This window comes from Carassius gibelio, chromosome A23 (assembly GCF_023724105.1).
Source record: "Carassius gibelio isolate Cgi1373 ecotype wild population from Czech Republic chromosome A23, carGib1.2-hapl.c, whole genome shotgun sequence".
Classification (NCBI taxonomy): domain Eukaryota; kingdom Metazoa; phylum Chordata; class Actinopteri; order Cypriniformes; family Cyprinidae; genus Carassius; species Carassius gibelio.
The window spans coordinates 14,114,162-14,141,220 of record NC_068393.1 but is presented as its reverse complement, the minus strand read 5'-3'; the positions used below and the strand labels follow the sequence as shown (position 1 = coordinate 14,141,220).

General features: G+C 39.8%; 1 protein-coding gene across 6 annotated transcripts in view; it reads right to left on the bottom strand.

Moving 5' to 3' along the window:
- The window catches only part of LOC127945058 (arginine-glutamic acid dipeptide repeats protein), a 161,132-nt gene that overhangs the window by 33,451 nt on the left and 100,622 nt on the right, over positions 1-27,059 (bottom strand). For 4 of the 6 annotated variants that reach the window (XM_052541584.1, XM_052541585.1, XM_052541586.1 and 1 more), the window contains 3 exons: positions 6,346-6,451; positions 5,418-5,514; positions 3,634-3,738 (listed from right to left, as the gene is read on the bottom strand). In XM_052541584.1, the coding sequence (XP_052397544.1) occupies positions 3,634-3,738; positions 5,418-5,514; positions 6,346-6,451 (308 nt within the window). Of the gene's footprint in view, positions 1-557; positions 789-3,633; positions 3,739-5,417; positions 5,515-6,345; positions 6,452-27,059 lie in introns of those variants that run through there. The other 2 variants (XM_052541587.1, XM_052541588.1) reach the window with 2 other exon arrangements.

Here is a 27,059-nt window from a genome sequence, read left to right as displayed (position 1 = left end):
AAGCCCGGCCACGCCCCCTCCGTCAATATCCTCCAATCACCGTAAGACTCCGAGACGCCAATAACACACCAAATAAACCCCAACTTTTATTGACAGCGCTTTTAAACCCTTCAGAATACCTGATGCTTTCATTATAAAGTCACATCTTAAGGTGAGAACAAAGCACCCGACTATCCTACGCCATACCAACCCGACTATCAATACAATCCAGCGTACTGCGAAGCCATAATACGACCGTCTCTCTATTATATGAATTCTGTCAAAAACAAAGTTCAGTCGCTTATGTCAGACAATCCCCACAATCCGCTTGAAGACCGCATTTAAAACACTAGCATGAAAGCACACTGCGTTGACATTAGCAGTGCTAAATTAGCAATGCTAAAGCTACTGACAGCAACATATAAACAACCGGACAACGCTATCACGCGATTTAAAGCACGGACAGCGGTTTCATCCAGTCATACGCGTATATAAGATTACAACAGGCGCGCGAGGCTGTACGAACAGTATGACGCGCGTCGATCGCTTAACAGATGACGACGGGCATGCTAACGTACCTGCGCGGACTGAACAGGTCGTCCATGTCGGAGCCAGAGCTGCTGTTTTATTTGGCAGAGTGAGGAATAAAGTGTCCTCTCGCACCTATTTATGTAGGTAGTCAAAATGGAGGATCACGCATTCAGTCAGTCAGCTTTTACACTGAGCTTGTGCTGTGACCGACAGACAGCACTGAGCATGTGCCGCGACCTCACTCACGCGCGCGCATAGGAATCACAGCCCATCTCTCCTGCTCTCTCTCTCACACAAACACACACACACACACACACACACACACATCATGCTGTTGCATACCAAACAAGCAGGAGGAGGGAGTCGAGGGGTGTCTGTGATTGAGTGGGGGACCAGTGAAGGGGGCTAATAACCAGCGACTAAACACCATTCCTCCTCTGTTTATCAGCGGCAGCATCTTATTACCCCTCAAACTTCCCCTCTCCTCTGGCTCCTAATGCATCCCATTATTGGAGCATCACGAGACTATGGTAATGGGTCCTACTGTAATCCTGCTTTTTTCCCCCTTGACACAAGCATCCAGGCTATGATTGTAATACACAAAGGAATGGGGGATTTAACTATTCTTTCCCAATATGCTTGGACATTTAATAGAGATGTCACATTATGAGCGTGTAATATTGTACATTTACATATATTTAAAAATGCACACATTTGCAAATAAAAAATTGTAATCACTATAAAAAGACACTGGTACACATTATGGTATGCATACAATAAATAACTCATACAGGGCTAAATGAAGTTAAGTAAATTAATTAGTAAATATACATTTTTCATTTTGAGTATTTTCCCCCAATTCCTTTAATGTTTAATTTGTTTAAAAAATTTAATTCCTCTGCATGTTTAATACATCTCAGAAAAATGTTACATCAAATTTAAATTTAAATATATGTAAATAGTTTCTTTATTTAAAAAGTAGCCCATTAACAACAAAAAGACACATACATTTTAAAACAAATCATTGTTCTTTGTACTGTAATGCAAGTGCACAACAGAGACAAGCTGTAAAATATTGAATGGATATTCCAGCGAAGCCTGGATGATTGTTACGGTAGGAAATAAGCTTTGAGAGGTGTTTTACGTTACATTATTAATGCTACAACAGTGTGACTAGCATCTCAGACTTGGCCATGCAGTAAAAAAAACAAGCATCATCCATTTCCTGTCATGTATTGGTATTTTAATTTATTATTACTAGAAATGTGCCTGTATTTGGTAATGCAATATATCACAGTAATGCATATGCAGAGTAATTTTATCGTAGGCACTTCTAAATACGTGAATAATTATATATTAAAAATTATTCCGAATTTGGAATTCATTTTAAGAATACTATTCCCATCAACTGGTCAAAATGCACAACACAGCTGTATGCTGCTTTAAAGACATGTGTGCTCTGATGTAAACAATCAGGCATGAGAAGCACATGGGGAACATGTGAGACATGCTGAATGAAAGCACATTCACTCTCAGACAGTAGATGGCGCTAAACTGCAGAAAATGCCATTAACCTGGAAGCCCCATAAATAATGCAGCAGAGCCACTTTCTATAACTTATTTAAATAATTTTAAATAGCCATTCAGATTTGTGTATCTGCTATGGGTGTTCATTACAGTGCCAAATGCTTAAGTATTTAGACAATAGGCAATTAATATTCAAACTTTTTTTTTTTTTTTTAATCTGGACTACAACATGCTCTAGAGTTTTGGTTCTTTATTGTTCATTCACACTTTACATTAGGGCTTCATTAGTTAACATTGTTTAAACTGCCAATGAAACATTCTTCTGAACATTCATTAAATCTGAGGTATTCCAATATTTAATAACATGTTGTTAAAATGTAAAGTTGCAACTGTGTAATTTAATAAGCTAACATGAACTAAGACTTGTATTTTTTTAACAAAGATTAATAACTTCTGTAGCAAATGTAGCTATTGCTCATTGTGAATGTTAATGGTTAACTAAAGAGATCTTACTGTAAAGTGATACCTATGGGTCTTTATAGTTCTTTTGCACTTTAATCTGTGTAAAACTTAACTTTATATATTTTTCTCAAGTGCTTTATTGTATTTAAATGTTCAGTTATTTTTGTTATAAGAAAAAAGTTATTTAATCCGTTATACTGTATGTGACAACTTTTTTCAAATTGAATTTAAATAACGTGATAATACAGTATACAATGATAATTTTAGAAATTACAACAGAAAAAATGTGATACCGGCATATCCCTAATTATAACATGTATCTGTGAGAAAATGACTTTTTAATAATGAGTCTTCACAGCTTAAAATCTGATTCCAAGAACCAAATATTGTGGTCAAATATTAAAGTATATTAATATATAATATTATGGTCAAATATTAAAGTATATATACTACTGTTGAAATGTTTGGGGGCAGTACAATTATAATAATAAATAAATAAATATATGTGTGTGTGTGTTTGGTGACAATAAAACATTTATAATGTTACAAATTAATATCAAATAATTTTTTTTTTTTACTTTATATTCCTAAAAAAAAGTTCCCATAAAAATATTAAGCAGCACAAGTGTTTTCAACATTGATAAGAAGTGTTTCTTAAGCATCAAATCAGGACAGATTTCTGAAGGATTTTTTAAAATTGTTATTTTGTACAAAATTTCACAATGCTTTTTTTTTTTTTAATTGTGTTTTGATCAAATAAATGCAGTCTCCATAAGAAGATTTAAAACAATAACCCCAAAAATATGAACGTACATAATTTTTATAGGCAATTTATAAAGCAAAATTGAGGTGTGATAAAATTCCCCAAAATGTGGAGATGGAAAATAAAACTCAAAAAGCAGGCTTCCACTGTCAAAGACAGGCTATAAAACAGACAACTATATCCTTCATGATTTAATCTATTCTCAAACTGCCTTTATGCACTACAGGACAATTTAGAGTGAATAAAGCAAACCCAGCAACTGCACACCTGATATGAATCATAAAATCTCTATTTGTAAAATATTGCGACAGAGGATCTGAAGACAGAACATGCCGGAGGAGGGCCGATTATTGAAGTCAGTAAATGCTTACCTGGTTTCTGGGTTATATCCCAAGATGTAGAAGAAAGAGTCGATTCGTGCTTTGAACTCCCTGGCAGCAAATATGTCAGAAAAGTGTGAAATGTTACATTTCCCCCTGCAAAGAAACAGAGCAAACAAATCAGTGTCATGGTGCAAAAACATTTCCAGATTTACACTTCTATAGGAATAAAGGAATAGTTCACCCAAAGTTTTCGCCATTATTATTTACTCACTCTTATTTGTATTTATATTTTATTTCACGTTCACATTACATGCTCTTATTTTGCCAGTTTGTTCCTTTTGTATAAAAAAAATAATTTTGGGATACTGTGTGGGTAATCTTTGGGGTTACAGGATCAGAGTATTGCTGTATAGTTGAATTATTAATGCTCTTTCCCTTCATCCTGTTAAGTCAAACAATGCAGAGCGAAATGCCTTTACGAATCATGACATTTTTACAATCCCCCCCCTTTCTGCACTATACATCTCCAACGTCAGGGCATATCAAAATAATAGGCATCAGTGTTTATGCACTGGTTCAATACCTTGCTCATAAGATGAAAGGAACGTGAGGCTTGGAGCAGGCATTACGACATGCTAGCGGAATTCATTGAGTTTATCTAAAGCCCTGTAATAAGTCAAATCAAAGGGCTCTCTGTGCAGCAGAAGTTGCAGCTAATTTGCCCTGAAATAAGTGGTTCAGAGCTGTGGCTTAGTGTGCTGCCTCCAGATGGTTTCAGTTAAGAGAGAGTGAAGGAAGAGAAAGAGGGGGAAAATACATCACATGGGTAAAGACAGACTGAGAAGGTCTGGTTTCTTGACAATAAGCATGCCTGTACTCTTTTTCCTGAGCCTCATCGCAAAAGAACGTAATTGCTTTCAGTAATGCGTTGCACGCAGAATCGCTGTGAAATGGTAGTCTGTACTGAGACGACCACTCCTGTAGTCCACTGAGAGGATCAAAATGTCTGTTCACAGCTTTTAAAGACTTCATTCTTACATCCCACAGCATCTGTAACTGCCAGAGGTTTCTTTAATGACTAGAGATCATGGGAGCTAGTGCTGGCTTTTATTCATAATGCATTTGCATATTCATCAGAATAGTTTCACAAGTTGCCAGTGAGCCACCATGAGTAACAACAGCCTGAGACATGTTTAATAACTTCTGATTTAAATAGTAATTATAGGTTTGATTCATTTCCAAGAAACAGTTCAAACTGTCCATTAAAATTAATCATTTCAAAACTTAAAGCAGCTATCAACCAACAAGGCCCTAAGCTGGATTTTGTTCTATCTTTAATTTATACATTTATTATTATTATTATCCAATAATATATTTTTCATACACACACACACATATATATATATATATATATATATATATATATATATATATATATATATATATATATATACATACATACATATATATATACATACATATATATTACAATTAATATTAAATAATGCTGCATAATTATGTATTGTTATACTGGTGCATGTAAACAATATATAATATTAAAACAACATTTAACATGAATACAAATAAATAAATACAATATAAAAATAAATATTCTTTGTATATACTTTATATATATATAAAAATATATATACAGTATACACATACATATAAACAAACTAACGCAAAAGGCTAAATATATTGGGATTGAGAGGTATTTGAGTTGTACTGAATTTTGAGAGGTTTTTCTCTTTTAGGTGAAGTCTTAAGCACTTTACTGCTATGGACGAATAAATCAACTGTTAAGCACAGGTAAATGTAATTCTGTTTGTTACCTGAGGGCAGCAGCATGATAGGTGTCCACATAGTCTGAGATGAAGAGCTCTCTGCTCTTAACCACAGGATCAGTAATAACCAGCTCACGACCAGAGTCTGAAGAAAGAGACGGAAAGCAGACACGGAGCGTGAGGGGCATCCAGACTGCCGCTAATAAAAATGTGCACACATAATAAATGCAGCCGAGACACAAAAGAAACCAGACAGACGCACAAACACTCGCACAGCTCATGAAATATGACTGTTATAGACACAATGAAAGCAACAGTACGACAGCTTTTGGAAATGGACAATAGAATCCAAAAGGAATTAAGCAATGGGTTTCAATAAAAAATATATAAAAATAAATTCAACTGAAAAGGCTGCATGAAATAATTGAACTGTATTTTTACGGTGAAACATGCAAATATTTCAATGACAAATGTCACAAAGATCCATAAAGACAGTACTGGATGAACATTCGTATTCAGATGGCATCAGCACAAATAACAATGGCTGCCATGTCAGACTAGACAGTGGTGCAGCAGGTGGCGGCAAGCTGGCAGAAACGCAAGCCTTCTTAATGCTTTATTAGAGAGTGGTGTGAATCAAAGTGGCAGAGCCCCCCAGCCTGTTATTACTGCCTGATGTGTGTATCAAGCTCAGATTTTCTGCTGATAGTCAGGAGAATGAGAGCTCCGAGGGCACATTGCTCTGAAAGTTATTTGCACTTCACGGCCCCGCTGTCGCTCTTGAGGGAGCGTTACCAGGGAAACAAGGGCAGGAGGGGGGTCTTTTTTTCCAAATCCACATTTATTTGAGAGGCCGTTCTCTATGAAACTTCACAAACCAATAAGCAGGGGTGGGTACATAAAGAACGGCAGGCAAGAAGGACCCCTCAAATGGTGTCCTGTGTTTTTCAGCTAACACACACACACACACACGTACCGTTCTCATTGTTGCGGTCCTGCACCAGGTGCTGGTAGACGGAGTCAGGTACCTCAGATTGACGGTAGTACCATTTCACATTCATTAACAGATGGTCCCTTTTACTCTGAAAGAGAAAAATAAACATGCGTTAAAATAAATAGACAGTGTTTGTTTGTTAACAGCGTTGCAAATTGAGCTCTTGGCAAACGTGAACCAGTGCCACAACTGGGTTTTTAGTTGTAGTCGTCCTGTGCCAAAAGCCCTGGGTGGAACAAAGTCAATTAAAAAGGGATTGAAGGCATTTAATTCTTTATTAAAGCAAACAGCTTCATGGCATATGTGGGAAGGAGCTGAAGAAACATGCATGGTTCATATTCAGGCAACTAAAAATGAACAACAACAACAACAAAAATGAGGCTATCTTTGTCTAGGCAAACATCAGCTGCCACTCCCCTCTTTACCGCAGCTGCACTTGAAACACCGCCACCCGCTGTCCGTCCATGGGACTGCATGCAGCCGCCTTCGCTGCAGTAGCACAGAACGACCAGCAAGCGGCAGCACTGAGTCGTGTCCAGACCTCCCAGAGGCGATTCCAAGAGGGGCCAGAGAGAGGGAAGAAAAGGGCAAAGCACTGTTTTTATTCCCTGACATGAAATATTTATTATCCTCTCACACGAAACCAACTGACCATTCAAATGGTTTAAAAGGACATTAAAGAAACCACAGCTCAGCAGACTCAGGCGACAAGACCCCCGGAGCAGCGGCCAGAAATCACAGTCATCTTTAACATGACTACAGATTACCACATTCCCCACAAAAGACAGAGTGTGTGCCACTGCTCCAGCCTAGTGGAAAAAAAAACCAGGGTGGATCACAGAGCCAAGGGTCTTTTTTTTTTTATTGAAAGCCTGATTCACTTCATGCAGCCCTGGCTTCTCAAGAGGGGTGGATGGGGGCTGAGCTCATTGTTGAGATATTTCAAGACTCCTGCCACCTTTACTGAGGTCACTGGAAACTACTAGGAGGGAGAAAATGAAGTAGAATATCCACTAAAGAACAGCAAAAGTGTTCAGAAATGTTCAAACAGAATGCTATCTTTTCAAATGACTGACAAACGAAAGTTTTTAAATAAAACAATCTCTTGATATAAACAAAGACTTCTGTGCTCTTTTTGTTCAAAATTAGAGTTAACCAAAGCATTTGAATCACAATCCAAACAAAGATGCTTTATACATGCAGCATGAGCAGTTTTTTAATCCAAATTGGATTGTATAATTTAAAACAAAGTTCCCCTGAGGGTTCTCCCTCCCCCAAATGTATCGGGAATTTAACATCTCAACCGAAATATTTGTAGCGATGTTCAACCGGCTCGTGGTACATCATTACATCCCTAATCCTTGGTGTTAAAGACTATAAATATGAGGAATCTAGGCAAAATAGAAAGTGTGCTGCTGTTACTGGTATGATTGAGATGGTTAAAACCCAATTTAAATGGGATTAAAGGCACTCTCTGTAACTGGGCCACTTGAATGTGTCATCAGTGGTGTTGTCAGTGCTTATTACACCGCAGATGGGGAGACAACCTGTGCTCCTCCGGGGGATTCAGAGCTTGGTTCAGCTGAGGATGGAGGTTGATGGAAACTAAAAGCAGTGTGGGGGTCGCTCTGAGCCCTCCTCCCTAAATTGACGACATTCAAAATGGACATTAACCCAATAAAACATTGTTTAAACATGCATAAACACCTCCAGATCTCTAGAACCAACACGTACTGTTTGCTAAGATATCTTTGGTCCCAAACAGTTCCTTACGTGGCTGAATGGTGCAACCTTTCCTATCACTGCTCTAGAGCTGGAAATGACTGTTTCATTATCAGACCCTAATTATGTTTGCATGTTACACTGAACAGATCACTGCGCAGAATCAAATTATCAAGATAAGCACTCTGAGGCGGAGAGAGCCAGTCGAATGGAGGCAGCGGCGAGGAGCCCATTACAATTACAATGCTGAATTGATTAGTGACATTCCACACAGCACTCCCTCCCTGAGCCGCTCTTCATCCGGCTGATCCCAGCACAGCTTAAAGCCACCTCTTCAAACACATGACTGAATTAAGACTGCTCGAGGGGCCCGCTGGCTCACTTATAAACTGGGTCTCAGTCAGCAATGGAGACAGTAAAGGGACAGATTTCCACTCCTTCAGAGGAGCAAGGCATCCCAGAGGAGAACGGAGGGGGTTATGGTGGTCTGTCCGCTCTCTTCTCTTCTCTCTATAATGGTGCAGCTTCATTTGTCTGATCATTGAGCACTAAATCTGGCAGTCACAAGGTAATAAAAATCAGAAATGACCTCTCCACCCATTATGAATCCGATACATTCGTTTTTCGAGTCTCATAGGGCTGTGTGAAAGCACTCAGATTTCATTATTTTAAGTTTTCATTATTAACAATTATGAAGCAGTAAGTTATTCATTTAAACTTCAGAAAAATACACACAATACACGCATATACAGAAACACACAATGCATCTATAAAATGTATATATAAGAGTGTTTATAATACACTCCAATCCAAACATGCATATTGTGATGCGTGAGATGAACAGCTCAGGCTGCACTAATTACAGCACAGCCAGTGTGAGTGTCAGAGTGCTATAGAGGCTGAAGCTGGACTCTACGAGGTCTGGCTGGAGGGGGAACAGAGCAGGGTGGAGTCTACCAGGGGTCCACCAGCCAGCCGGGCTTTCCACAGGGAGCTACTGGACTAATAATATCCTGATGTGTGGCACACAGAGAAAGATGTCTGAGGACTATTCATAAGTAAAATGAGAATTAAAGAGCTACTTGAGCCATTGCTTGGACGCAAGAACCGAGGTGGTAATGAAAGGAAAATTACACGAAGCGAATGCCTGCGCACATTGCGTTTGAGTTAGTCACGGTTTATTACATGCTATTGCTGAAGGTACCAACACTGATATGGCTGCCGTGGCTGAACCACCCACCCGTTATCTGACGCTGCGTATCGTCAGCTGACATTTCGTTTGTTTAGCGTAATCATTAAACATGGCGGCAGCTGCAGCAGTGCTGGCAAGTCTTAACTGTTAACAAGCAGCTTGAAGCAGTCACATGGCTCCCACATTAACAGGAGATGGTCAAACAACCACAACCTGGGCCCTCATGCGCTCTTCTCACATAACCAACCCAAAGCAAAGCAAAGCCAGACCCTGAAGCTCCCCACCTAAAGCAGATTAACAGAAAATGTGTGTTTATTTTCTCTCGTTCGTTCCGGTTTCCCTAACCAAACTGGGCTCAGACTACTGCAGAGGAACTGAAGAAAAGCAGGAGTTTTCACAGTTCCTTGGGTTTCTTGGGGGCTTTGACAGGCATGCTAAGAATCCAAGCGGCTCGAGCGCTTGTTCTGCCCAGTGCATGTACATGCTGGTGGCATTGAGGGGGACAGATCTATGATCTACAAAACCTAATATGATTAGCGAGGAGCGGGCAGACAGGAAGGGCTCACGCATGATGGATGCGCACACCGAGACAGTTTCCGCCCATACGCTCGCTCTCTCTTTAACTGCCTCTCAGACATAGACCAGACGCAGCTCTCTCCATACACACACACACACACACACACACACAAGTACTTCCATCTGGACCTCAGCTCACATGTGCCTGAGTGACAAAAAGAGGAAAAACATCTTGTTGTAAGCCCCAAAACAGCCCTGTGAACAAAAACGTCCCACGTGAATAAAGACATGTAGCACGCTTTTCCTTTTTTAATGAGTAAAGAAAAAGAAGCGAGCCTCACATAGACTCCTTTCAACTCGAGCCGTTGAAGGAGAGCAATTGTGCTGCCCTGCCACTGTCAGACTGAAACTAATAATGGTAAACAAGTGTTGATGACATGTTTCTCCCCTGCAAAAGCCTGTGTACAGATTACTCCTCCGCCTGTCTACAAGAACAAATGGAGGGAGGGAGGGAGAGAGTCACAGCTGTGATGCCGGCACAGATAGGACCTTTATGCTGCTCAACACCGGGGCCTCTCTCTCTCCCTCTGCTGTTTAGATATTAAATCTCGACTCACGTTGAACAAAGTCTGCCCATCTGTCAGCCACTCTCTATATTGGATTTGATGAGCATTTTTAGTGTCACAAAACCAGGATAAATCTACACCCCCCGAACCTTGCGACACAAATCCACTCATGTGAGCTCAGGTCCAAAACCTAGTGAAGCTGTCTGCCTAGGTAACATTTTAAGGCATGTTCCCAACCCAAAACAAGGCAGTTACATCACTCACCCCTACTAATACACAATTTCAGCCAAATTTTACAGCTCTGCCCCAGAACCTAATGATCTGCCTCAGGCTATTTCCACATGAAGCCAGAGCTTTCCCTATCCGCTCCCCCCCCCCCACTTATTAAATATCTGTGTCCACACAAACCGACACAAAACAATCTACTATACATGCACTAAAAAGGGAGAAGACTTGGACTATGCGCATAAACCTTGTGTGCGGTCTACAAATGAACATGAAACAATACATTTATTAATCTGTGTTGATGTTAGTTAATAAAAAGACAATCGGTCAGTGTTTATGTTTCGGTTGCGGTTACATGACGTAGCGGTGTCTGACTAGGGGCGAGATGTGGGCTGATGACAGTGAGGATGAGGATACTATGCTAAACTCTAATGCGGTCAATTGTGGTTTCCACCTTAGAAAGTAGCTCCATAAGTAGGGGACAGAAAGCAAATCAGATCAATACGTTTTGGAAGGAAACCACCGTTTCCATCCATCATGCCTGAAGCCAAAGATCCGTAGACATTATTTTATGTTTCTGTCCATTTAGCGGCGACTTGCACCATGCTGGGTGTACAAATAATGTTAATTAAGATGTCCCTGCTACTGCTGCATCCATAACACCAGACTCAAAAACACAGTAACACTTAAAACACTCGACTCTCTGCACTTCACATAATCACCTTCTCACTATTTCCTCACTCTGATTCTTGATCTCGAAGGCTATTTCCTGTAGCTGGCCACTGGGTGAGATCTCGTCAGGTGTGTTTGATATAAAGAGGCAGTGGTTGTGATGGGTATCACAGCGTTTGTAGGGTTGCTACACACAGCAGGTGTGACTGGCTCATATCCCTTCCCCCCTTTTCCTCTTTCAAAACAGTTTCTTTCCCTCACTCAACCCCCCACTCGGTACTCAAACACATCAGTTACTGCCTGAATGCTGGGGGCTGGACATGAAAGGAGGGGGGGTTTCCTGAGACATGATTGACAGCAGTCTCCAGGCAAACAATGGGTGGAAAGATAACGTTAGTATTTAAAAGGTTGTTATTGTATTGCTTTGAAGGAAAACACTTTTTCCTTCACGAGACTACACTGATGGTCAGGTCCATTGTTCATGTAATGTTTTGCTATGGGAGACATTAAAATATGCAAACCAAACCAGAGACATTCTTCTGAAATGGTTAAACAAAACAATATATCAAAGATCTGTAAAGCATTTGAGGGGAATGACAAGATACTTGCATAGTTTCTAAAATAGCTAAATACAGACTACTCTTCCTTTAGTTGTGGTTGTTTTTGAGCCATCCAGAGAACAGCAGGAAATGAAGAGCTCTGAATACAGCTATCAATAACAGGCCAAATCAGAAAGCTTTGCAGTACACACACACACACACACACACAAACACAAGCTATCAACGCCACTGCTCAATTGACAGCGCCCAGACAAAATAAATCATATTCTACCCACAATGTGAATTTGCAGCCTGAACTGAATGTGATTGTATTATTTTGCGGTATCCAGTCACATCAAACACAATAAATAGACATCATGGCTCTCTATTGTGTAGTCACCATTGACAGCACTAAAAAAAAAAAACATACAGTACCTAACACTTACAGTGCCAATACAGCAACCTTAACACTTATGAGCAGGTTCTTTTAATGAAGTGGTCAAAAATGCTCAAACACTTTAAAATCAATGAATTGTTCACTGAATTGGTTTAGTCAATAAAATTATAATCTGATTTATAATCTGTACCATTCAAGAGTTTTTCTATAATGTACATATATATATATATATATATATATTAGGTAGTGATCGACCGATGTATCTGTTTACCGATATTTTTCCCGATATTTAAGCATTTTTCCATAATCGGGTATCGGTTTTGTAATATCGGATTCGCCGATTTACGGCGCCATCTTGTGGCCGTTTTGAGAATTCCGCCATTGCAGCCCGGGCGTCTGAGGAGATCAGTCAACAACAACTCAGTGCACAGGTAAAGTATATGTTCTACTTGGTTTGCTTTAATTAATCAACTTTATTTAACATAACAGACATGCACAAATGAGATCTGAGACATAAATTCCTGATATAGTTAATTTATGCAGCTTGTTTCTAAACAATTGAGACGAACTCATTGAGTTACGTAGTGTTCGTCATGTCCTGCTCCAATAAAGACGTATCTTTACATGAATTAAATAAAACAGACGTTTTGAAAATATGAAATACGAGTTCATGTTGAAAATATTTTTTTTTTTTTTTAATTCTTTTATTAACGTTATGTGTTTTATGTTCTGTCGCTGTCATTCTGTTGTACTGCGGAGCTTCTGTCACGAAAACAAATTCCTCGTAGGCTATGTGTAAACATACCTGGCAATAAAGCTCATTCTGATTCTGATTCTGATTCTGAAAAGCGTTGAATTTAATTCTCTATCTGTTGTATTTGCTCACCATTAGTCTAGAAGAGAAAGTTCGTTCATATTGCTTAGCAACTGACGGATGATCTGGAGGCTTAAGCACGGCCACTGAATGAAACTTTTGACAAGATTATCTTGTTTAAACACCCTAGATTATATTTTCATTTACTATATAACAATTATTTCGCTAATACACATATAAATATAGCCTACCGCTTTGTGGAAATTAATTATTTATTATCTCCATGCGCGATCGCGGTTGATTAAGTTATAGTCAAACAGCACTTTGTCAGTTGGCATTTCATGATTAAACATTAGATTAAATTTAGATCATAAAATGCCAACTGACAAGTGCTGTTTAACTTTATATAGTCTCGGGAAAAAAAGTTCGTTCATATTGCTCAGCACCTGACTGGGTTGATGATCAGGAAGCCTCAAGCAATGCCACTGAATGAAACTTTTGACAAGATTATCTTGTTTAAACACACTAGATTATATTATCATTTACTACATAACAATTATTTCGCTAATACACATATACATATACCGCTTTGTGGAAATTAATTATTTATTATCTCCATGCGCGATCGCGGTTGATTAAATTATAGTCAAACAGCACTTTGTCAGTTGCCATTTCATGATCTAACGTTAGATTGAATCTAGATCATAAAATGCCAACTGACAAGTGCTGTTTAATTTTATATAGTCTCGGGAAAAAAAGTTCGTTCATATTGCTCAGCACCTGACTGGGTTGATGATCAGGAAGCCTCAAGCACGGCCACTGCATAAAATTTTTGAAGGAAGCAGGCTTACAGGGCAGAATGCTGAAAGACTCTGTTTTATACACTAAAACCTAGTTCTGCTTAACTGGGAGTATTAAGTTACACTACTAAATAGCTATGCACTCCTAAATAGCCCTCCCGCCCCCACCAATATGTTAGAATCATTTTTGTGCTTTATTTTTTTACCCGTTTTTATTTTTTTTACCTCATCAAAGCTTTTATTTTAAAACAAAGACACTTAGTAACAGTGCAGAGGACTCAGACCCCTCTATTTATTTGTGTATAAATATAAAGTTTTTTTTTTTGTATGCAAGGAGGGAGTGATTGTTATAAATAAAATGTTTTTTTTTTCAGCTCATTTGTGTTGTAATAATTGTCAGAAACAGAAGTATAACAGTAAATAAATATCGGTTCTGCATATCGGTTATCGGGTACATAAACATGCAAATAATCGGTATCGGTATCGGTTATAAAAAATCAATATCGGTCGATCACTAATATTAGGGCTGTCAAATGATTAAAATTTTTAATCAAATTAATCAGAATTTTCAGTGGATTAATCATGATTAATCACTATTTGCAATTACACCTGAATCCTAACCATTTTTTTTCTGAAATGCATACCAAAAGATAAATAACAGGACATAATTTTCATGTATTGATTCATCAATATGTGGTTCTTTTTTTCTGGATTTCAAAAGTTTAACATTTACTTAGATCAAATTTACCTGAGCACTATATCAAACCATGCCATTTAACTACAGACAGTGTAAGAGTTTTAGGTGAACCAGTGGTTAAATATAGCCACATATCTATGAAATTATGCATAGAGAAACTCGAAAGAATGAACTCAGAAACACAAACATGCGCCACCATCACATAAGCAGCACTCTGGGCACTCTTGTTTTTGGGAGGTGTTAATTTGCTCTGCCACAATACTTTAGAATCGATATTTTCACGTTCTGAAGGCTTCAAGTGCCAGTAAAACCAAGTAAACATGCATATGCTTTTCCAAACAGCTGTAATTTTCGCTGCATTGCATGTAGGCGTTCTGTGAAACACAGGACGCTATAACAGGAAGAAGTTCCAGCGTACCAAAGTCGTCTCTGTTTATCGAGCTTGGCATGAATGTATTTGAGAGTAAACGGGGTAAAACCTTCAGCTTCTTCTGTGTTTTCGTCGCGGTGCTCGCCGCTGTTTTTTGCTATCTTGAGAATTCAGAGATCGACAAGACTTTCCTGACCTAAATAATTTGTCACACTGCGCATGCGTGAAATGCGTTAAAAAATTTGACGTAATTAACGACAAACAACTAATTAACGTCGTTAACGCGCTATTTTTGACAGCCCTAATATATATATATATATATATATATATATATATATACACATACACACATATATACATACACACATATATATATATATATATATATATATATATATATATATATATATATATAATTATTTATTTTAATAAATTATTTATAACAAACAATAAATAAATACATTTGAATATAAAATAATGTAATAAATATTTAATTATTTATTTAATAGGGTAACATGATAAATTAGGTTAAGAATAATATTACAATTATCTAGATAATAAAAAATTCAATCATTTAGCAACCAATTCATAGACTACTGTCGCCATTTTAAATCCATTCCCTCTTGCAGTTTTAGATTTGACCTCTTCCTACATCTTGTGTAACATCTTATCTAAAACCTGACTGTGCCAGCCCTAAGTGGCTGCTGACAGTGTAGATTTATGGACTGAAGCAGTGTGACTGTCTGTGAGCTCAGGGGACGCCGGATCCATGTTCCTGACCTCAATGGTCACCATCGTAGTATAGAGTTACTCCATAATTCCACAGCTCTCTGACACAACCTTGTCACATGGCCGGTGAGATAATGTACTACAAGAGCACAAGCCTGGCGTACAGCCTCCCAGAAATGTGAAACATCTCAAAACATTTGAGCACAAAGGCAAAACACATGAGCCTGTGAGCTTATCCAGTCCTGAAATCTGTAGAGAGAGCGACAGAGGATCAGTCGCACAAGTAGTGGGCTCGGTTTAGCCTTGAGTCCCTGCTCATGTCTCTGCACCTCCTGAATGAAAGAAGAGAGAGACAGACAATGCACTGCCTTGTTAGTGTGGCCTAATGACTGGGTCGTTTCACTCGCCGGGGAGGGGAGCAGCCATGCATTTATAGATAGACACAGACAGGATCATGGTGGGGTGAAAAAAGCTGAACCGCAGGCAATGGTTGCAGCACGAGTTAAATGAAGAAATAGTGTGTTTATGAGATTGACATATGAATGCTGTGGGGCCTTTATGTTAGGGTACAGAAAAATGAGAGAAAAACATGATGCATGTGAACTGTGCCTGGTTGGCTGGTTAATCCCAGCATTGAGGTTGCAGCATGGGCCGCTGAGCAGTGCCGGGTGTGATGGAGCGCAGTAATGGAAGGCAGAAAATGAGAAGTCTTGGTTAAGCCATGGCTAATCGATCAGTGTGTTCAGGCTGGAGCGAGCCAAGCTGATGCAGGGAAAGCGTCTTGTGCTAACAGACGCTGTGCAAACCCTTCCTCTGTGCTGTTGTACTCTGACACAATGCTCTTTGTTCTGCTCTGGCTCTAATTGCGTCGCTGACTCACTTGGGTTCTGATTACTTGATTGGGCTGATTACAGCATTCACCTTTTATTGGCCATGTACATGTGGCTTGGCGTTTACGGATTGAGTACAAGAGCAGGTTTTGTACATTAGTGAAACTGTTTGGGGTTGTGATAAAGAGAGATGAGAGAGCTTATGGAAATATTTATAATAACTCTAGCTCAGTTCCAAAACCTAGAGTGGTGTCTACCAAGATGACTAGGGATGCACCGAAATTTCGGCCACCGAAAATTTTCGGCCGAAAATGGCCTTTTCGGTTTTCGGCCGATAGACTTTTATCACCGAAACAACACGGCCGAAATGTTGTGATGACGCAAACAGAAACCGCGACCTGCACGTGCACCTGCATAGCCCAGACCACGAGCTCCCCGCGACATTCACTTAACACCAGTGAGAACATTCTCTCTCTTCGTATTCCTTTATTCGCAGCACTAAAACGTCTCCTAACAAAGAGATTAAGACGGACCACGAAGTGAAAACAAAGAAAAGTACAGTCTTATAAAGTCTGTTAGCACACGTCTCACTGAGATCTTTTCGGATCCTCTGCACTTCATCGCGAATGTGCTTGATCCGCGTTATAATGACCATTACTTGTATGCGGAAATAAGGCAGCGCGCACGAGAAATGATCCAGGCCGCGCTGGATGCGGAGAACCCGCGTGGAGACGGAGAAGAGCCAAGCGCTGGAGACAGATCAGAGCGCAGAAAAAAAAGACTCGTCTCTGCACCAGATGAGTGCCATGCACCATCGTTGTCTGATATGTTCAGTGGAATTCTGCAAGAAAGTGCCTCAAATAATAATAATACGTTGGCTATTTTGTTCTTATACACACACACAAACATATATACATACATAATATCAGATTGTAGCCATATTTATGCTAGATTTTCTGCTAGATTTCTGCTTTAATTTGATAAAAATGTTTATTTATGCCCTGGTCCTATTTAAATACACTCTCTCAAATATTTCTCAAATGTCAGGCAGATGACAGGCTCAACTGCTCAACAGCTAGATGGTTATCTGTCTGAAGTCCCCATCCCCAGAAGTGATAACAGTCTTGCCAACTGGAGAAGTGATGCACTTTCTAGTCCTACATAGAAAAATTTAAAATGCACTTCACCTAAATGCACTTTGTTTTTATGAGAGAACTGTTCATTTTAAAACCTTTCTGCAGGCCAGTAGGCCTGTACATTATTATTAAATATACACATGAGTGGGATAAATTTTTAGTTTGATTTTTATTTTATACTGTGCATTGTTGCAATGTGCTTAATAAATATTTACATCATTTGTAATTATGTATTTTTATGTTTTTTTTTTTAATAAGTTATGTAATTGTAATTATCTTTTAAACTTTAATATTAATTCATGCAATTGCAATGTCTTAATTTTAGTAAAGTTAGTACACGGTCATAGCAATAAATGCAATGGTACTAATAATTGGGATAATTTATTTCGGTGTTTCGGTTTCGGTTTTCGGCCTTGGTTTTCTCTTTTTCGGTTTTCGGTTTCGGCCAAGAATTTTCATTTCGGTGCATCCCTAAAGATGACATTTTAAAGGAATAGTTCACCCAAAGTTCAGAATTAAAGAACTGTTTTTTATCTATAGAAAGTCAGTGGGATCCAAAACAATATTAAAAGACTTTTTTTCTCTTTGTAAAATTAAAGTAAAAGCTATTTTTTCTAAATTCCTCTGCTTGAGAATAAATATTCATGTTTGTAATGACATGTGGGTAAGTAAATGATAAAAAAAATTAAAATAAATTGGTGAACTATCCCTTTAAGCCACCTTAAGCACGTCCCTTTATAACAGCGGATCCAAAACATAGACAGCATAGAAATAAACTATAGAAATAGTTTATTATTTTGATAGAGTAAAAATAAGGAAAAATGCATAATTGGAAAGACAAAATGAAACTAAAATAAAAAAAAAACACAATTAAAAACCATATTAACTCCGTTTATGAGGTTCCATAGCAACATAAGTGTAGCAACATTTGAAACAAAACTACCATTTTTAAAACTGAAGATATAAAGAAAGGAAGAAAGGAAGAGAGGAAGACGAGGAAAAATGCTGATCCTTACAAGTCCTGACTGGCTGACAATGATACTCAGCAGGAAGTAGTCTTTACCAAGTACACTCTAGTGGAAGAAGAAAAATCAAGGCAGGACAAAAGCACAATTCCCACCCTCTCTTGTGATTCCTTACACACTCCTTTCACCCAGCATCCCCCCGCTCTGGGTTTCCTCTTAACCATCAACCTCTGCAAACACTTAGTTTCTAATACCTCTCGCATAAAGGTGCCAAAGCATTACACAGGCTGGCAAAGGGACGGATCCACATACTAATCCAGCTCACGTGTCCTGAGGTGGGCAAACATTCAATGATCTAGAAGGACCGTGGCGTGGGGTCCTTAGGATGAGTCGAGGAGCTTGTGTGTGTGTGTGGACAGACGGTAATCTAACCAGCTTGCGACATGCCAGCTGGAGCCCCGCCCTCTGGCTCGATGTGTGGCACTGTACCCGGTGGCCAAGACAAATTACCACTGACAAATATTCATACAAACATGACACAGATACTGGATATACATCAGAATGACAACACACTTCTTCATGTAGTCAGACAGGCACAGGCGTACACTCACACCCTATACGTTTAGATTTTAATGAGCACGTGTGCACAGCTGAAACCGCTCCCTGTGGGGCGGAGGGGGAGAAATAAAAAGGGGCACCACAGGAAGCTGCTTATCTGTGCTCCAGACTGTCAATCTGCCACAGGAGCCCTGCAATACATGCATGAAGAGAGATCATCTGCCTCCTCCAATCCCTTTGCCTTTTTAATTACACACACGCACCACGTACAAACACACACGGGTCTGTGCATGCGCACAACTTCCAGGAAACAATGCAGATCTCCTTGTCGAGTCTGGCTTTGACTCTGTGGCAAGGAGAGGAGATGAATATCTCTCACAGGGATGAGGAGGACACAGGCAGCTGGAGTTCAAGGGTCGCGTCTGACACTCAGCCCATGGTTGCACACACAGCATACCATCTTTAAGCTGTATATCAACCATTAATACACACACATCTCTACCAGCAACTACCAAGTTGGTTCTTTGTTATAGAGTGCCTACACAGTCCTGCCAGACAAGAGCTGAGGTCAATCTAATTAGATGTAATGGGCAGCAGCGGGTGCACACACACACACACACCGAAGTAACCGCACAGACAATTTCCCATGCACTAAAATGTGAGCATATGGTCGGGGGAGGGCTGCAGAGACATCAGCCATTTGACATTTTCATCAAGTACTATAGTACACTCGGAGTAATCTGATATCTCGATTGTCAGAACGATGTATCAGCCTCCATCGCAGAACTAATGTTGAATCGAGCTGGTGCAGAAGATGCGCCACCGGACTAGATTACAAGAAGAAAAGAAACATCTCGTGCATTAACGTCTGCTGAGATGAAGAACGATGCAAAGTGAGGTTGACAGCTCATTGTGGTCTTTGGTCTATGAATGTGTGTGTGTGTTTGGGGTGGGGGGGTTGAGGTACTGATGGAACCTGGCTCAGCATCATTAGTGCACCAGTCAGTAAATTATCCCTCCAGCCTTTTGCACTAGATCGGCCCACTCACATACCAGCCAACAAGCTTCCGGGTGGATGATTGACAACCCTGAGCAGCCAGTGGCAGAGCAGGGAGCGTCCGCGAGGTGATAAAGCACTATCAGAGCCGTTTTGTGTATGATGACTGAAAAGCACCGTTTGTTTGCAAGCCTGCTGAGATTTACAACCATTTACAATGCCCCTCCCTGCATTTGTTTTCTTTCTTGCTGTATCTTCCCGTCCTCTCTTTCTCTCCCTCTCTCTGGCTGTGTAGAGTGCTGTGTGCACGGAGGACATTTTCCAGCACACTGTGATGATATTGATTGCAGAGCCTCCCGATTGCAGCCCTGAAGTATTGACTAGCCACTCTCCTAATTGCAAACAAACACGCATACAATGTACACGAAGTGTGTGTGAGTGATTAAACTCTGTCAAGCACTACGTCGAAAAACACTCCACAAGGATAACGTAAAGCCCAGAGCCCAGAGCCCAGTGCTCTTTGGGTCCAGTGACAGCGAGTGGGCATGGGTTTCTGCCCTTTTTCTTATTACCCATTGTACTTTTTATAACAATTTGACCCTTTTTAAAAGGACTGCATTCTGGGGAGCCATCAAGAAAGCAGCATCGAGTCAGAAATGTTCATTCTGATCACTCGTCTAACCCAGCTCACAGTCTCTCTACAATGAGCCTGATCTGAAAGCACACCCTTTACCCTAATGTACCAGCACTGCCATTACCCATAATTCCACAATAGAGCTCTGCTGCTCTCTAATTACGTCAACATTTCTGTGCAATTTCCACGGAAAAAAAAGCAAAAAAACAGCATGCACTCACATGCGGTCTCCTGCACACAGGTGGTTAATGTGCATTAAGAAAAAAAAATTCACTATAATTTTAAATCTTAAAATACACAAATACTTCCCTTTAACCATATTTATATTCGAGTATAAAATGAAGTCACATTATCAAAATTCACTGCATTTACTACATTCCAAGTTTTAATGTGCATTCAATTATTTATAGACTATTTTCACTATCCAATCAATTTCCAACATAAAAATTCAAATTCTATTCTTAATGCTTCCTCACAAAATAATGTTTACTCCACTATCCATCACATTACGGAACTAAAATGACTTGACTTAAAATGCAAATATATCCAAATGCCTTCTGATGTAAAAGATCTCGCTCAGCCAGGAATATCGGCAACATCTCTTAAAAATGAAGTATGCCCAGAACTGTCAGAGTCTGATTTTACTGCATGAAATGCATGACGTGATATTAAATATGGAGACTGGCATGATTTGTATGCTACAGTGTATAAATCGGTCACGTCGTAGAACACAAAGACCGTATTCGCCAAGAATATGTGCGACTGCATGATATAATTCTCACATCTTGCCAGTAATTCTTTAAACTTTCATGCTTAAATGTCAACCTCCCACACACAATTCTCTAATGGCGGTCGGTGAGAGCGATTTGACAGCGGAGGCTTAAGATTGTTACAGTGTGTCGATGCCCCAGATCACGAGAGACTGCAGAGCACAAACCACTTCCACTCGCTCCTCTCTATATCCTCGTCCTCCTCTGTAAACCTTTAGATACACTCAATCCCTTCCTTCCTTCCAGCGGTGGTGGGAAACAGAGAATTTAAAAAAAGAGAAAAGGCAAGGTTGAAGCCATAAACCCCTGATATTGCACGTGCTCTGGCTACCACTTGGCATTTAAATGCCATTTGTGGCAGCAAACAGTTTACACTTAATTACAGCAGGCAGGCAGCTGTAGCGGCCAGCCTTTCCACACCGAAGCAAGCTGGGCCGCCAGCACCAGCCCTTTCAACTTCCCATGCCGCTTAAAGAGAGCTCACCTTTTAAATACTAAATTGGCCTGCTGCTCAGAACACCTCAGCGAGGGTTTCCCAGCTTCTGAGATGTTGGCCAGTGCCTCGGTTCTTCAAACACTCCACCATCAGCCTGTCCTGCTGCCCCAGCGGTGCCTATAATCAATTGGCTTTTATACAGCACCATGAGCTCTGCCTTTGCTTTAGTGTGACACACACACAGACAGATAGAGGCCTTTACTGTGCTCTGAACCTGCTTGGATGATGTGCTGCACAGAGATGTTACTAAGGCATCTCCGCCACTCTGATCAGACCTTGGAAAGGGAAAAGGAATTGAAAAAAAAAACCCAGCAAGATTTGAAAAATGTTTCAAAGCGGTTGCATCCAAACGACAGCAATTTACCACTGTAGGCGACTCATAAAGATGTCATTGAATGAATTAATATACATTTCAGACGACACAACAGTTGCCTCCAATAAATGCAATTCATCTCAGTATTTGCGCTATTTTTGTCATTATAATATCTTATTATAATAAGGAAGAACACTTTGAATGATATTCAGCAACTGAACTCTTGTGCAAATATTTATCTTTTATTAAACAGTCATATAAATAAACTGCCACAGAAGAGTCACAGATCTAAAGGAGCCAGCAAACTAACAGGACTATTTAGCAAATTTTGCAATGCAATACATGACAACACACATTTTTCAGTCCATTTTGCAAAATAAATATAAATATTTAAATATTATTAACAACGTCTCTTCCATGGATTTTCTCCATATCTGCAACCAATCCAGGTGTTGTATTGTGTCTGGCATTCTCTAACATGTGACCAAGCGTCCTCAACCTACTGGCTCCCAATACATCAGGCAAGACGAACAGACAGTTCAAGACCAGAGAGGCAGGAAAAAAAAACACTTCACCTGTGAGAGCCAAACGGAGGACAGATACTCTGTCAGAGGATCTGATGTTGCTGTGCAGCTAACATATTTCTGAGTGGCAATAGGGACATCGGATAGATTACGTGTCACACACACACACACAAAAAAAAACACAAACAGGCAGACTGGGGTCTTAAACTGTCTCTTCTATTCACACACATACACTCTTCCATATCACCTTCAAGGCAGGTCTACTCATTAAATCAGCCCATTACATCTTTAGTGATAGTGAGGAGATCTCCTCAATAGCATGGATCAGCCTCAGACATGTGTGTCCAGTGCATGGAGGAAATTATAAATGGAGAGCATGGCCTCGTCTTGGAGCATGCCTACAGGCACACATTTATCAGTACCACCAGGCAGTGGCAGTCTTTTCAAAGAGTGAAATTGAGAAAAAAAGGAGAAAACAAACATTCTCAACATGTAAGTGTGCAGAAAATGATCTGGTGCTCTTTCTCTATCTCATTACTTTTTCTTAAAGCTATAAAGAGCTATTCTGCAACAAATGGCTGAGGCATAACGGCAATCTATAAATGGGATGTTAAGTTCAATAGCCCAAGGTTAGAGGCTGAGAGAGCCAGAGCGCTTCATTGCACTCTGCATTGTTCTTTCCAGAGCGCAGATGAGTCTAGTCTTAGTGCATGGCTGCAGCATCAAGCGCTATTTATGAACTTCGTGCTGGCATGAGCGGGATGGTGAAGAGAAAAACTGAAAAACTGCTAATAAAACATTTTCTGTTCATGACAGGAATTCATGTGTGGCTTCTACGGTATCTTGCTGCTGCTGAAATCTGCCACAATTGATTTGTGAATGAATTTTGACAAATAACCTGATCTGGATAATGTGGCCCTTGTGGGTTCAGCTGTGGGACAAAAAGTCTGCAAAGGGGCACCTTTAGGAAATGTGCAGTTACAACAACTAAAGCCCACTTGTACTTGTAATATAAGTAAATAAGTAAAATTCTATCTATCTATCTAAGACAGATTGAAATCTATTTGATTTTTGTGAAGTCAGATTAACAGACAGATAAGTTAATTGTGTTAATTACAAATCATGTAAGGTATATTTAGGCAAATATGTATATAAAACCATGTAGTAACTTGATTATATCGGTGTATATTAATGTAGTTAATAGGGCCGGACCAGAACATTCACTTAGCTGTGCTGTTAAGAGTGCGTGTGTTGTTGTGCTTTTCATAAAATTACTACTGAATCCACCTTTTAAACATTCATTTTAGTCTTGATTAAAGATTTAATTACAACAGACGATTCACTTTTCTTGTAAAAAGTGACACCAAGATTGCAAGTTCTTCGAGATTTCTTCATCATATGAATACCTAATGCAGACAGAAAGAAATGGGAATGTGAAGACTGAAGGCAGTGGAATTTTCTATTGCTTTATATTTCCCATCCTCCCCAGGCCAGAGCACCCTCCCACTCTCCCTCCAGAGCTTTTTTTCTTCTTCTTCAACGAGAGCTAATTTGCAACATGTGTTCTTTAATGGAGAGAGCCACCCGATGGAAGCATGTGAACTCGATGCCACTGTAAATCTTCACTTCCACTGCTTTTTTTATTGGCATGTCACACTTCGGACAAGCTGGAAATTACACTCGGTGAACTGAGAAGCAGTGCCGAGACACTCTAGAAAGGCAGGGAAGAAAGGAAGAGGAAAAGAGACAGATGAGAAGGAAGCAGTGTAAGGTGCTATGAGTCGGAGAGAGAGAGAAGACTAGTCGTGTCTGGAAGGGAGGATCCAATTACATGGCAGCCAGGCCAAGCACATGTGTTTGGAGAACAGGATTGTTGCAATAAATATTGTCCGTGCAAAGACTGTGTAACGCATTTGGCTAATACACAATATGAAGCAAATTACTTCGAGGCAAATATCAATTACAATATTTTAGTTAACAAGAACAGGAGATCCAACTGGGGAATAAAAATAAACGTTGTTTGGTGGGGGTGGGGGGGGGTCAATTCAATTTCATCTATAATGTTTTGAGGGGGTAAAAACAAAAACAAATTTGAAAACATTAGGACCAATTTTCAAGTGTAATTTAAATGCTGAGGAATATATCATTATAATAGCTGTTTTATCACAGCGATTGGGAAAGTGTAAACATTCCCTTCGTGTTGGTATCTTTGTCATTTTTTTTCTCTTTGACATTAAAAAGGATGAGATAGAGAAGCCTGCCTTTCCCTTTTTAAGATGAAACAGTGGGGTTGAATGCCAGGGCTCAGCGTTCCCAGCTTCAGAAGCTAGTGAAGACATCAGAAGAGGGAATTTTCCTGTGATGTGCCAAAAAACGGCATTGTGTCTCTGCGGCAGATTCCAGCAATACAAGATGAGGAAAGTGAAATTAACATAGCTGTTCCTCTGAGACCCAAATGATTTCTAATGCATAAAAATACTTGACAAATACCCACCCTGCCACCCGCAAAGCAGCAGTGGTAGTCCTGAAAGGGAAAGCCGTGGTAATGAAACGTGGTGAGAAAGGCTCTGTTTAATAATTTAGTCTCGCCTGTCAAGGATCTGCTATTGATTGTGCTTTCAGGTGTCTTATGAAAATGTTATTTCCAGCCTCGCGGTTCTTCCCAGCTCCATCTGGCAATGTAATCACCACCCCATACACCACTGTTGACCCCACACACCTCCATTTTGATTTTACCCCTTGTTCTTGCTCTTCTTCCTCCTCCCTCCATCCCTCTTTCTCACCCCCACCCCCCGGCCACACAGCTTGTTTCCATAGTAGCATTTACTGAAAGCACATAGCTGTTAAAGGTATAAGAGTAAGAGAAAGAAAGGGAGGTGTGATCTAGAAGGGGGAAAAAAACCTTTTCGGGTTGTGTGATAACAGGTTCACTATTCTATCTTGCTTTATCCTAATTGGGTATTATTAGGAATGCACTGGTAAAGAAAGCACTGGTATTTTTTTTTGCATCAACTTCACACCAAAATACCATTGCTTTTATACATAGTGCATACATAGAAAAAATAATAATACAAAATGAAATAAACCAATTGTCAGATCTGTGCATTTAACGCCGACTAATAGATCTGTCTTTTTAGTACTAATTTGAATCAATATAAAAATGTAAAAAGAAAATGTAAATAACTTTTTTCCTGTGGTATTGAAATTGGTAACTAGAAAAGTTAATATTTTCTGTTATTGCTTTAAATAGTGAAATTATTATTGTCAGAACCTTTAAATTAAGAATCAATCTTAATTTTAATTCAGTTTGCCTAAATGGCTTTATTTTGGAAAAAAGCACCAAAAACAAACAGATACAAACAGAGCTTCAATTGTCTTTGGAGAGATGCCCATTTGGAAGCAGCGCAGCATGGGCTATGTGTATTTTTGCACAGTGCTAAGTACCTAATGTCATTACCACCAGCAGCATTAATGCTTCCTTTAGTGGAATTTCAAGTATACAGGAGGGAGGGAGAAAAAAAAAAGAGCCCCACTTCATTCAAGGACATTAATCAAAATGCCCATTAAGTTGCAGCATTTCAAAGCATATTTACTTACACAGGGCTGACGCTTAAGGTGCTCTACAGTCACGTTTGCCGAACTAAACCACGCTGATAGATAGTTTTTTTGGGGGGGGGGGGGGGGGGTGTTGCAACATCAGAACAATGAAAAGCCAATTCACAAAAAACAATTTGCTCAAAAATATGGCAGGAATTAAAAGAAAGACTATTTGACTACCATTACATGCCCGCAAAAAAAAATTGCTAATGGTGAAAACGCACGTTTTGCATGTTGCTCCTTCAGAATTTAGCATTGTGCGTGATGTCATCCTGCTTGCTGGGCAAAAAACGCTCCCCCCTCCTACATGGTTCCCTCAGTGCCAACACTCACAGCTAAACCTGTAGCCGCTCTGTATTCCTGCCCTACTCTAAACACGCTACCCTGCAGACAAAGTGCAAGCAAGGATATTTCAATCATTCGCTCCAGAGCAGAGGTGCAGCGCCAGCTCTCTAGCTGCCGGTATAGAGCCCGCTGCCAGAGGCGTTTTTTCAGAGTCGCACACAATAACAGCAGAACAAAAACCTGGGGGCCACTTGTGAGAAAAGCACCTTTACATATTTATACATGCAAATGCACCAAATCATTTTCAGCGGCTGAGCAGGCACAGTGACGGGCAAGGGGAGGGTTGAACGCA